At 39.7% G+C, this 14,368-nt stretch overlaps 1 protein-coding gene across 1 annotated transcript in view; it reads right to left on the bottom strand.

Moving 5' to 3' along the window:
• The window catches only part of LOC128652491 (uncharacterized), a 112,404-nt gene that overhangs the window by 52,827 nt on the left and 45,209 nt on the right, over positions 1-14,368 (bottom strand). The window contains exon 4 of the mRNA XM_053705427.1: positions 9,836-9,922. Coding sequence (XP_053561402.1) covers positions 9,836-9,916 — 81 coding nt within the window. The 5' untranslated portion in view covers positions 9,917-9,922. The remainder of the gene's footprint in view (positions 1-9,835; positions 9,923-14,368) is intronic.

The following is a 14,368-nucleotide window of genomic DNA, read 5'->3' as shown; positions in this document are numbered from 1 at the left end:
GAAGCAAAAGTATCAAACTTGTAAAATTTAGTAAAAGTGTGCAGTGAAGACCAAGTCGCTGCCTTACATATCTGATCAACAGAAGCCTCGTTCTTGAAGGCCCATGTGGAAGCCACAGCCCTAGTGGAATGAGCTGTGATTCTTTCAGGAGGCTGCCGTCCGGCAGTCTCATAAGCCAATCTGATGATGCTTTTAATCCAAAAAGAGAGAGAGGTAGAAGTTGCTTTTTGACCTCTCCTTTTACCAGAATAAACAACAAACAAGGAAGATGTTTGTCTAAAATCCTTTGTAGCATCTAAATAGAATTTTAGAGCACGAACAACATCCAAATTGTGCAACAAACGTTCCTTCTTTGAAACTGGATTCGGACACAAAGAAGGCACGACTATCTCCTGGTTAATGTTTTTGTTAGAAACAACTTTCGGAAGAAAACCAGGTTTAGTACGTAAAACCACCTTATCTGCATGGAACACCAGATAAGGAGGAGAACACTGCAGAGCAGATAATTCTGAAACTCTTCTAGCAGAAGAAATTGCAACCAAAAACAAAACTTTCCAAGATAATAACTTAATATCAACGGAATGTAAGGGTTCAAACGGAACCCCCTGAAGAACTGAAAGAACTAAATTGAGACTCCAAGGAGGAGTCAAAGGTTTGTAAACAGGCTTGATTCTAACCAGAGCCTGAACAAAGGCTTGAACATCTGGCACAGCTGCCAGCTTTTTGTGAAGTAACACAGACAAGGCAGAAATCTGTCCCTTCAAGGAACTTGCAGATAATCCTTTCTCCAAACCTTCTTGAAGAAAGGATAGAATCTTAGGAATTTTTACCTTGTCCCAAGGGAATCCTTTAGATTCACACCAACAGATATATTTTTTCCATATTTTGTGGTAAATTTTTCTAGTTACAGGCTTTCTGGCCTGAACAAGAGTATCAATGACAGAATCTGAGAACCCTCGCTTTGATAAGATCAAGCGTTCAATCTCCAAGCAGTCAGTTGGAGTGAGACCAGATTCGGATGTTCGAACGGACCTTGAACAAGAAGGTCTCGTCTCAAAGGTAGCTTCCATGGTGGAGCCGATGACATTCACCAGGTCTGCATACCAAGTCCTGCGTGGCCACGCAGGAGCTATCAAGATCACCGATGCCCTCTCCTGATTGATCCTGGCTACCAGCCTGGGGATGAGAGGAAACGGCGGGAATACATAAGCTAGTTTGAAGGTCCAAGGTGCTACTAGTGCATCTACTAGAGTCGCCTTGGGATCCCTGGATCTGGACCCGTAGCAAGGAACCTTGAAGTTCTGACGAGAGGCCATCAGATCCATGTCTGGAATGCCCCACAATTGAGTAATTTGGGCAAAGATTTCCGGATGGAGTTCCCACTCCCCCGGATGAAATGTCTGACGACTCAGAAAATCCGCTTCCCAATTTTCCACTCCTGGGATGTGGATTGCAGACAAGTGGCAGGAGTGAGTCTCCGCCCATTGAATGATTTTGGTCACTTCTTCCATCGCCAGGGAACTCCTTGTTCCCCCCTGATGGTTGATGTACGCAACAGTCGTCATGTTGTCTGATTGAAACCGTATGAACTTGGCCTTTGCTAGCTGAGGCCAAGCCTTGAGAGCATTGAATATCGCTCTCAGTTCCAGAATATTTATCGGGAGAAGAGATTCTTCCCGAGACCAAAGACCCTGAGCTTTCAGGGGTCCCCAGACCGCGCCCCAGCCCACCAGACTGGCGTCGGTCGTGACAATGACCCACTCTGGTCTGCGGAAGCTCATCCCCTGTGACAGGTTGTCCAGGGACAGCCACCAACGGAGTGAATCTCTGGTCCTCTGATCTACTTGTATCGTCGGAGACAAGTCTGTATAGTCCCCATTCCACTGACTGAGCATGCACAGTTGTAATGGTCTTAGATGAATTCGCGCAAAAGGAACTATGTCCATTGCCGCTACCATCAAACCTATTACTTCCATGCACTGCACTATGGAAGGAAGAGGAACAGAATGAAGTATTTGACAAGAGTTTAGAAGTTTTGATTTTCTGGCCTCTGTCAGAAAAATCCTCATTTCTAAGGAGTCTATTATTGTTCCCAAGAAGGGAACCCTTGTTGACGGAGATAGAGAACTTTTTTCTACGTTCACTTTCCACCCGTGAGATCTGAGAAAGGCCAGGACAATGTCCGTGTGAGCCTTTGCTTGAGGAAGGGACGACGCTTGAATCAGAATGTCGTCCAAGTAAGGTACTACTGCAATGCCCCTTGGTCTTAGCACCGCTAGAAGGGACCCTAGTACCTTTGTGAAAATCCTTGGAGCAGTGGCTAATCCGAACGGAAGTGCCACAAACTGGTAATGCTTGTCCAGGAATGCGAACCTTAGGAACCGATGATGTTCCTTGTGGATAGGAATATGTAGATACGCATCCTTTAAATCCACCGTGGTCATGAATTGACCTTCCTGGATGGAAGGAAGAATTGTTCGAATGGTTTCCATTTTGAACGATGGAACCTTGAGAAACTTGTTTAGGATCTTGAGATCTAAGATTGGTCTGAATGTTCCCTCTTTTTTGGGAACTACGAACAGATTGGAGTAGAACCCCATCCCTTGTTCTCCTAAAGGAACAGGATGAATCACTCCCATTTTTAACAGGTCTTCTACACAATGTAAGAATGCCTGTCTTTTTATGTGGTCTGAAGACAATTGAGACCCGTGGAACCTCCCTCTTGGGGGAAGCCCCTTGAATTCCAGAAGATAACCTTGGGAGACTATTTCTAGTGCCCAAGGATCCAGAACATCTCTTGCCCAAGCCTGAGCGAAGAGAGAGAGTCTGCCCCCCACCAGATCCGGTCCCGGATCGGGGGCCAACATCTCATGCTGTCTTGGTAGCAGTGGCAGGTTTCTTGGCCTGCTTTCCTTTGTTCCAGCCTTGCATTGGTCTCCAGGCTGGCTTGGCTTGAGAAGTATTACCCTCTTGCTTAGAGGACGTAGCACTTGGGGCTGGTCCGTTTCTGCGAAAGGGACGAAAATTAGGTTTATTTTTGGCCTTGAAAGACCTATCCTGAGGAAGGGCGTGGCCCTTGCCCCCAGTGATATCAGAGATAATCTCTTTCAAGTCAGGGCCAAACAGCGTTTTCCCCTTGAAAGGAATGTTAAGCAATTTGTTCTTGGAAGACGCATCCGCTGACCAAGATTTTAACCAAAGCGCTCTGCGCGCCACAATAGCAAAACCAGAATTTTTCGCCGCTAACCTAGCCAATTGCAAAGTGGCGTCTAGGGTGAAAGAATTAGCCAATTTGAGAGCATGAATTCTGTCCATAATCTCCTCATAAGAAGAATAATTATTATTGAGCGCCTTTTCTAGCTCATCGAACCAGAAACACGCTGCTGTAGTGACAGGAACAATGCATGAAATTGGTTGTAGAAGGTAACCTTGCTGAACAAACATCTTTTTAAGCAAACCTTCTAATTTTTTATCCATAGGATCTTTGAAAGCACAACTATCTTCTATGGGTATAGTGGTGCGTTTGTTTAGAGTAGAAACCGCCCCCTCGACCTTGGGGACTGTCTGCCATAAGTCCTTTCTGGGGTCGACCATAGGAAACAATTTTTTAAATATGGGGGGAGGGACGAAAGGTATACCGGGCCTTTCCCATTCTTTATTTACAATGTCCGCCACCCGCTTGGGTATAGGAAAAGCTTCGGGGGGCCCCGGGACCTCTAGGAACTTGTCCATTTTACATAGTTTCTCTGGAATGACCAAATTCTCACAATCATCCAGAGTGGATAACACCTCCTTAAGCAGAGCGCGGAGATGTTCCAATTTAAATTTAAATGTAATCACATCAGGTTCAGCTTGTTGAGAAATTTTCCCTGAATCTGAAATTTCTCCATCAGACAAAACCTCCCTGGCCCCCTCAGACTGGTGTAGGGGCCCTTCAGAACCAATATCATCAGCGTCCTCATGCTCTTCAGTATTTTCTAAAACAGAGCAGTCGCGCTTTCGCTGATAAGTGGGCATTTTGGCTAAAATGTTTTTGATAGAATTATCCATTACAGCCGTTAATTGTTGCATAGTAAGGAGTATTGGCGCGCTAGATGTACTAGGGGCCTCCTGTGTGGGCAAGACTGGTGTAGACGAAGGAGGGGATGATGCAGTACCATGCTTACTCCCCTCACTTGAGGAATCATCTTGGGCATCATTTTCTCTAAATTTTGTGTCACATAAATCACATCTATTTAAATGAGAAGGAACCTTGGCTTCCCCACATTCAGAACACAGTCTATCTGGTAGTTCAGATATGTTAAACAGGCAAAAACTTGATAACAAAGTACAAAAAACGTTTTAAAATAAACCGTTACTGTCACTTTAAATTTTAAACTGAACACACTTTATTACTGCAATTGCGAAAAAGTATGAAGGAATTGTTCAAAATTCACCAAAATTTCACCACAGTGTCTTAAAGCCTTAAAAGTATTGCACACCAAATTTGGAAGCTTTAACCCTTAAAATAACGGAACCGGAGCCGTTTTTATATTTAACCCCTTTACAGTCCCTGGTATCTGCTTTGCTGAGACCCAACCAAGCCCAAAGGGGAATACGATACCAAATGACGCCTTCAGAAAGTCTTTTCTATGTATCAGAGCTCCTCACACATGCATCTGCATGTCATGCTTCTCAAAAACAAGTGCGCAATAGAGGCGCGAAAATGAGACTCTGCCTATGATTAGGGAAAGCCCCTAGAGAATAAGGTGTCCAATACAGTGCCTGCCGGTTATTTTACATAATTCCCAAGATTAAAATAATTCCTCAAGGCTATGGAGTATAAAATATGTTTATATATAAATCGATTTAGCCCAGAAAATGTCTACAGTCTTAAAAAGCCCTTGTGAAGCCCTTTTTTTCTTTCTGTAATAAAAATGGCTTACCGGATCCCATAGGGAAAATGACAGCTTCCAGCATTACATCGTCTTGTTAGAATGTGTCATACCTCAAGCAGCAAAAGTCTGCTCACTGTTCCCCCAACTGAAGTTAATTCCTCTCAACAGTCCTGTGTGGAAACAGCCATCGATTTTAGTAACGGTTGCTAAAATCATTTTCCTCTTACAAACAGAAATCTTCATCTCTTTTCTGTTTCAGAGTAAATAGTACATACCAGCACTATTTTAAAATAACAAACTCTTGATTGAATAATAAAAACTACAGTTAAACACTAAAAAACTCTAAGCCATCTCCGTGGAGATGTTGCCTGTACAACGGCAAAGAGAATGACTGGGGAAGGCGGAGCCTAGGAGGGATCATGTGACCAGCTTTGCTGGGCTCTTTGCCATTTCCTGTTGGGGAAGAGAATATCCCACAAGTAAGGATGACGCCGTGGACCGGACACACCTATGTTGGAGAAATTTGGGTTTGTAATTATAAAATGGACAGTAATAAAAAGTCATAATTAGACATTCATACAGAGCATACAATTTTAAACAATTTTCTAATTTACATCTATTATTTAATTTGCTTCCTTCTCTTGTTATTCTTTGCTGAAAGGTTTATCTAGGTAAGCTCAGGAGCAGCCAATAACCTAGGTTCTAGCTGCTGATTGGTGGCTGCATAAATATACCAATTGTCATTGGCTCACCCATGTGTTCATTTAGAAACCAGTAGTGCATTGTTGCTCCTTCAACAAATGATACCAAGAGAATGAAGAAAATCTGATAATAGAAGTAAACTGGAAAGTTGTTTCAAATTGTATGTTCTACCTAAATCATGAAAATGTCTCCTTCCAAGAAAAGATAATGGATTATTTTCTCACTCCAATAAAGTACAGCTGAAAAGCTGATCAAATATGACCCCATTAAACTGGAGAAAGTTCACCTCCCAATAATTTAATTCATTTCAATGATCTGCCTAAGTATTTGTAGTGCTATATAACTAAATCAGTGTTTCCAGATATAACTGGAAAAATGATCTGAATTATTATGCTAAAAATGAAACCTTTATGTAGAAAACTATTATTTAAATTGATTTAAAGCAAGTCTTACTATTATTAAAGGGACATGAAAGCCAATTTTTTTCTTTTGTGATTTAGAAAGAGCATGTCATTTTAAACAACTTTCTAATTTACTTCTATTATCTAATTTGCTTCATTCTCTTGATATCACTTGCTGAAAAGCATATCTAGATATGCTCAGTAACTGCTGATTGGTTGCTGCACCTAGAGGCCTTGTGTGATTGGCTCACACATGTGCATTGCTATTTCTTCAACAAAGGATAGCTAAAGAATTGAGCAAATGATATAATAGAAGTAAATTGGAAAGTTGTTTAAAATTGCATGCCCTATCTGAATCATGAAAGTTTAATTTTGACTAGACTGTCCCTTTAAGTCTTTAATCCCCCCTTATTTAAATCATAGATTTCTACATCACAGCTCATTCCTGGTTGTTCTAATCTTAAAGGGGCATTGTACACTGGATTTTTCTTTCCATAAATGTTGTATAGATGATCCATTTAGATGGGCCACCTGGGAGTCTTTTTGTAACAATGTATAATTTTGCTTATTTTTTTAATAAGATTGTGCTGATTTTCAGACACCTAACCAAGTCACAAAGTATCAGATGTAGTCTATAGATTGTTACTACTATTGTTTGTGTAATCTGTCTTTTCATATGCAGGGGAGGGGAGTGTCTGCTCCTCCTGTTTTCCCAGCCCCTTTCACTGGATGTCCCAGCTTAACCTCATCAACAGAGCTAAACTGGGAGCTTCTAAGTAAGTTTTTAAAAGGTTTTATACTGGATTTTTAGATCTGTATCTGTGCATATTCTTCTTTATAGTATTGCCCATTATATGCAGTAATATTGAAAATTGGTGTATACTGTTCCTTCAATGTGACAGTAAAGTCAAATTTAAAACTTTCATGATTCAGATGGTGTGTGCAATTTTAAATAACTTTCTAATTTACTTTCATTATCATAATTTGCTTTTTTCTCTTAGTATCCTCCGTTTAAGAGTAAATCTAGGTAGGCTGATAGGGGCTCAGGAGCGTACACGTGTCTTTAGCAGTCTTCTCCTTTAAATGTTAACAACCAGATAAAGGCTTCATTTTTAGAATAACTGTTTAGATTATATTAGTTTTACAGTTATATCAGAAAAGTACCGATTTCGTTTTATACCATTAATATAGAGGATATCTATGTACAGAAATACATAGATAAATATGAAATTATTGTGAGTTGAACAATCTCCAGTTGAATAGGTTAATCATTCATATTTAACTAAAACAATAACATTTATAGGTTTCATTTTTACCACTTGTCCGTCCCTTCTCACACTTAGCCTGTTGCGCAGATCTGTTCTCCTCCAAACAAACTTTTTGAAACTTAGCACTTAACAGAAGCGGTCAGCTAGCTGCCAGTAGTGTGTAGCTGCTCTTTCAGCAAAGGATACCAAGAAAACGAAGCACATGTGATGATATAATTAAATTGAAAAGCTGGTTAAAATGACATGCTCTATCTGAATCATGAAATAAATAGTTTGGGTTTCATATACCTTTTAACTGCAGTAGAATTGCATAATCCATAAATATATAATGAAGACAATGCCATAGCACTAACTTTGAAATTTACTAGAAGAAAAAAAAAAATATACTACTCATTCGAAATTCAAACATTCCCATTTCCCCTTCCCCTGTATTGCGCAATCAGCCCATCACAGAGCGCATATATGTATATACTGTGAACTCATGCACATGCTTAGTAGGAGAAGGTGCCTCAATGTTAGCATATAAAAAGGTTGTGCACATTTTGATAATGGAAGTAAATTAGAAACTTTTTTTTTAAATGACATACGTTATCTGAAGTGGTTGATTCTGTGTACAAAGATTTGCATAGAAACAATGAGATTTGTATAACATTTTTGCTGTGAAGAGGAGGCTTGTTAATTGCAGACACAAATTTACTCAGCTTTGAGAACTGCATCACAAATAATCTGTGATAATATCTTCTAAATAGAACAACTGCCCAAAATAATATTACGGAAATCTCTTAAGAGCATAACATGAATGGATTATAAGAATTCATTTACAATTTTTTTTTTTAAATATTGCAGCCATGAATACACAGCCTCATGCTACATAATTAAAAATGCATCCTTATTTCAGGATGAATAACCTTTTTACTATAATGTAAATAATATAAAGTCAAAATGAAATGTTTATGATTCAGATAGATCATACATTTTTAAACAACTTTTCAATTTACATCAATTTATCAAATTTGCTTTGTACTCTTGGTATCCTCTGTAGAAGAGTAAACCTAGGTACACTGATAAAAGTTTAGGAGCATGCACGTGCTCCTATGACAGCAGTATTTGTAACTAAGGATGGGCAAATGTTTTGCAATTTGAAAAATGAGACAAATTTTAACACATTCGTTCGTTTAGAATTTCGAATGTTTGCACAACATTCTAACAATTGTTTAATGTAATAGTATTTCTAATGCTTTCTTTAAATGTAATATTCAAAGTATGCAATATTTGACATAGAAACATTTGAATTGATATATTTGTATCTATTATGTATCAATTTACTAAAATTCCCTACCACATGAACTATTGAACTTCTGAATATTATTTGTTAAATCAAATGTTACATTCAAAATTTCCAATGCGGATATTTGATTTAATTATGAACATTCAAAAACTAATGTAAAATTTGATTAACAAATTTTAATGGATTTTCATTCTTATCAACATTACATTGTCCAAAACAAATGTCCACAGGACTATTCATTCTACCAAACAAATAACACTTTCAGCAAATTCGTCCACCCCTCTTTGTGATTATGTAAAACATTGTTATAAACATATCTTTGCCTGTTTCTAAGCCACTATATACAGCCTTTAATTACATGTTTTTTATTTGCTATAGATAAAATTGTGTTAACGCCCGAGGGGTCATTTAAGATTTAGCACAACACTTAACTGCAAGTTAATAGATGAAATGTCATGTGATCAGGGGGCTGTCAGAAGATGCTTGGATACAAGGTAATCACAGAGGTAAAAATTATGTTAATATAACAGTGTTGGTTATGCAAAACTGGGGAATGGGTAATAAACGGATTATCTATCTTTTAAAACAATAAAAAATATATTGTAGACTGTCCCTTTAAGCAAAAAATGTCATACTCTATATAATCCCACTTAAAGGGACAGGAAACCTCAAATTTTCTTTTTTTGATTTGGATAGAACATACAGTTTTAAACAACTTTCCAATTTACTTCTATTACCAAATTTACTTCATTATCTTGTTATCCTTTGCTGAAGGAAGAACATTGCACTACTGGCACAGCTAGCTGAACACATTGCACTACTGGCAGCTAGCTGAACACATCTAGTTAGCCAATCACAAGAGACAAATGCGTGCAGGCACCAATCAGCAGCTAGTGTAGGACATGTGCATATTCTTTTTCAACAAGGGTTACTAAGAGAACAAAGCCCATTGGAAAATAGAAGTGAATTTAAAAGTGTCTTAAAATTACACACTCTGCCTGAATCATGCTAGTAATTTTGAATTCCTATCCCTTTTTAAGTTTATATTTTGACATTTCCCATAGAAAAGTATCTGTCTTGAAAACGCATTTTATAAAAAAAGAATCTGTTTTAAATAAAAATGTGATTATTTTTTTAATATGTTTTCTACCCTGCTTTAAATAAAAACAACATTTGTTTTTCTGCTAAAATGTGTAACTCTCAAGATACTAAACCATATAAAAAGGGCAGTTTGACATGTATAATGAACACTGAAAAGCAACACTTTGATATTAACTTAAAGTAAAAATCCATACTTACAGCATATGTCTTAGGAATTACACTTTCATTCCAACGAACAATAAGGTCTACATCAGCAATGTATTTTTTTCCAAGTAACATGTCGTTCTATTGAAAAATAAATATGTAAATTCTTCTCATATGCTTACATCTAAAATAGTTTTGTTCTACCACCAGGCTGATAGTAAAACCATTCTTAAATGGACAGTAAAATCACAAACTTTCAATTTCTTCTATTACTATTAGGATTGTTACCAGTACAGCTTTGCAATTCCTGAATGGATCACATTAGGCAATTATACAGTCTAATGCTGTTCTTGCAACTAAAGGAATCTCCCCCCCACCCCTATTTATTTAATACAAAGAAATGCTTTAGATTTTGCTCCAAAATGTAGAGGTTTGTGTGCTCTGTCCTCCAAAGTATGCACAATTTTATTTTCTATTTTGCTGCAGCTACCAGTTTGGTTTTGAGGTTCTGTAGTTGTGGTGGCTATGCCTCCTCCTAGTATGCACAAAAGTTATATGCCTGAAGGTCATCCTAAAGTTACATCAGCAGGTTCTTCTGCATCTTAAGAGATCAGAACACCTTAGGATGCTCTTATAGTTTTCAGAAGCAGACACCGCAGGTTGTTTTCTGAAGGTTTTTATGATGATTAGGAGGTTTTATGTACTTTAGTTGTCACCTAAATCTTCTTAGGAAAAACCTTCCAAACAACTAAATTTGATTTTTAAACCTTTTGCTAAGTCACAAGAGTTTTTTCTTTCCCTATTCCTAAGGTTCTTATTAAATTCATTTTCAGATTTTAATCCGTTGTATAAACCTAATGGGATGTTTCCTTTACGTTTCCGTAAGAAATTATCTTTGGAACAGCGTATTAAACTGTTTGCAGTTCCTGACATTCTATAAGTAGCGTGTGAGAAAATAATTTTTATGGAATTACTTCTTTTTGGTTCCTTCTGTAGCTTTTATAAACATACTCTAATTCAAAATAAAGCATTGGTACCAACCTAAAAAAAAGAAAATTTATGCTTACCTGATAAATGTATTTATTTTTTGACACGATGAGTCCACAGATAATCTTAATTATCTTAATTACTACTGGGAATACCTCTCCTGCCCTGCAGGAGGCAGCAAAGAACACCCCAGCAAAGCTGTTAAATAGCTCCTCTCCTCCCTCTCACTCCAGTCATTCGACCGAAGTTAAGAAGAGAAAGGAAAAACCAAGGTGCAAAGGTGTCTGAAGTTTATAAAAACCAACAACCTGTCTTCCAAAAACAGGGTGGGCCGTGGACTCATCGTGCCAACAAAGAAAACATAATATATGCTTACCTGATAAATTTATTTCTCTTGAAGTGTATTCAGTCCACGGGTCATCCATTACTTATGGGATATATTCTCCTTCCCAACAGGAAGTTGCAAGAGGATCACCCAAGCAGAGCTGCTATATAGCTCCTCCCCTCACATGTCATATCCAGTCATTCGACCGAAACAAGACAAGAAAGGAGAAACCATAGGATGCAGTGGTGAATGGAGTTTTAATTAAAATTTTGATCTGCCTTAAAAAAGACAGGGTGGGCCGTGGACTGAATACACTACAAGAGAAATAAATTTATCAGGTAAGCATAAATTATGTTTTCTCTTGTTAAGTGTATTCAGTCCACGGGTCATCCATTACTTATGGGATACCAATACCAAAGCTAAAGTACACGGATGATGGGAGGGACAAGGCAGGAACTTAAACGGAAGGAACCACTGCCTGTAGAACCTTTCTCCCAAAAACAGCCTCCAAAGAAGCAAAAGTGTCAAATTTGTAAAATTTTGAAAAGGTGTGAAGCGAAGACCAAGTCGCAGCCTTGCAAATCTGTTCAACAGAGGCCTCATTCTTAAAGGCCCAGGTGGAAGCCACAGCTCTAGTGGAATGAGCTGTAATTCTTTCAGGGGGCTGCTGTCCAGCAGTCTCATAGGCTAAACGTATTATGCTACGAAGCCAAAAGGAGAGAGAGGTTGCCAAAGCTTTTTGACCTCTCCTCTGTCCAGAGTAAACAACAAACAGGGAAGAAGTTTGACGAAAATCTTTAGTTGCCTGTAAATAGAACTTCAGGACAAGGACTACGTCCAGATTATGCAAAAGTCGTTCCTTCTTTGAAGAAGGATTAGGACATAATGATGGAACAACAATCTCCTGATTGATATTCCTGTTAGAAACTACCTTAGGTAAAAACCCAGGTTTAGTACGCAGAACTACCTTGTCTGAATGGAAAATCAGATAAGGAGATTCACAATGTAAGGCAGATAACTCAGAGACTCTTCGAGCCGAGGAAATAGCCATCAAAAACAGAACTTTCCAAGATAAAAGCTTAATATCAATGGAATGAAGGGGTTCAAACGGAACACCTTGAAGAACTTTAAGAACCAAGTTTAAGCTCCATGGCGGAGCAACAGTCTTAAACACAGGCTTAATCCTGGCCAAAGCCTGACAAAAAGCCTGGACGTCTGGAACTTCTGCCAGACGTTTGTGTAAAAGAATAGACAGAGCAGAAATCTGTCCTTTTAACGAACTAGCAGATAAGCCCTTTTCTAAACCCTCTTGTAGAAAGGACAATATCCTAGGAATCCTAACCTTACTCCATGAGTAACTCTTGGATTTGCACCAATATAAATATTTACGCCATATCTTATGGTAAATTTTTCTGGTAACAGGCTTCCGTGCCTGTATTAAGGTATCAACAACTGACTCTGAGAAGCCACGCTTTCATAGGATCAAGCATTCAATCTCCATGCAGTCAGCTTCAGAGAAATTAGATTTGGATGGTTGAAAGGACCTTGCATTAGAAGGTCCTGCCTCAGTGGCAGAGACCATGGTGGACAGGACGACATGTCCACTAGATCTGCATACCAGGCCCTGCGTGGCCACGCAGGCGCTATCAGAATCACCGATGCTCTCTCCTGTTTGATCTTGGCAATCAGTCGAGGCAGCAACGGAAACGGTGGAAACACATAAGCCATGTTGAAACCCCAAGGGGCTGCTAGGGCATCTATCAGTGCCGCTCCCGGGTCTCTGGACCTGGATCCGTAAAGAGGAAGCTTGGCGTTCTGGCGAGACGCCATGAGATCCAGTTCTGTTTTGCCCCAACGAAGAATCAGTTGAGCGAACACCTCCGGATGAAGTTCCCACTCCCCCGGATGAAAAGTCTGGCGACTTAGAAAGTCCGCCTCCCAGTTCTCCACGCCTGGGATGTGGATCGCTGACAGGTGGCAAGAGTGAGACTCTGCCCAGCGAATTATCTTTGAGACTTCTAACATCGCTAGGGAACTCCTGGTTCCCCCTTGATGGTTGATGTAAGCCACAGTCGTGATGTTGTCCGACTGAAATCTGATGAACCTCAGTGTTGCTAACTGAGGCCAAGCTAGAAGAGCATAGAATATTGCTCTTAACTCCAGAATATTTATTGGGAGGAGTTTCTCCTCCTGAGTCCACGATCCCTGAGCCTTCAGGGAGTTCCAGACTGCGCCCCAACCTAGAAGGCTGGCATCTGTTGTTACAATCGTCCAATCTGGCCTGCGAAAGGTCATGCCCTTGGACAGATGGGCCCGAGAAAGCCGCCAGAGAAGAGAATCTCTGGTCTCTCGATCCAGATTTAGTAGAGGGGACAAATCTGAGTAATCCCCATTCCACTGACTTAGCATGCATAATTGCAGCGGTCTGAGATGCAGGCGCGCAAATGGCACTATGTCCATTGCCACTACCATTAAGCCGATTACTTCCATGCACTGAGCCACTGACGGGCGTGGAATGGAATGAAGGACACGGCAAGCATTTAGAAGTTTTGATAACCTGGACTGCGTCAGGTAAATTTTCATTTCTACAGAATCTATAAGAGTCCCTAGGAAGGAGACCCTTGTGATTGGTGATAGAGAACTCTTTTCCGCGTTCACTTTCCACCCATGCGACCTCAGAAATGCCAGAACTATCTCTGTATGAGATTTGGCAATTTGAAAGCTTGACGCCTGTATCAGAATGTCGTCTAGATACGGAGCTACCGCTATGCCTCGCGGTCTTAGAACCGCCAGAAGTGAGCCCAGAACCTTTGTAAAGATTCTCGGGGCCGTAGCTAACCCGAAGGGGAGAGCTACAAACTGGTAATGCCTGTCTAGAAAGGCAAATCTTAGGTACCGATAATGATCTTTGTGAATCGGTATGTGAAGGTAGGCATCCTTTAAGTCCACTGTGGTCATGTACTGACCCTCTTGGATCATGGGTAGGATGGTTCGAATAGTTTCCATTTTGAATGATGGAACTCTTAGGAATTTGTTTAAGATCTTTAGGTCCAAGATTGGTCTGAAGGTTCCCTCTTTCTTGGGAACTACAAACAGATTTGAGTAAAATCCTTGCCCTTGTTCCGTCCGCGGAACTGGGTGGATCACCCCCATTACTAGGAGATCTTGTACACAGCGTAGAAATGCCTCTTTCTTTATTTGGTTTGCTGATAACCTTGAAAGATGAAATCTCCCTTGTGGAGGAGAAGCTTTGAAGTCCAGAAGATATCCCTGAG

This window comes from Bombina bombina, chromosome 3 (assembly GCF_027579735.1).
Source record: "Bombina bombina isolate aBomBom1 chromosome 3, aBomBom1.pri, whole genome shotgun sequence".
Classification (NCBI taxonomy): domain Eukaryota; kingdom Metazoa; phylum Chordata; class Amphibia; order Anura; family Bombinatoridae; genus Bombina; species Bombina bombina.
This window is presented reverse-complemented; position numbering and strand designations above follow the sequence as displayed.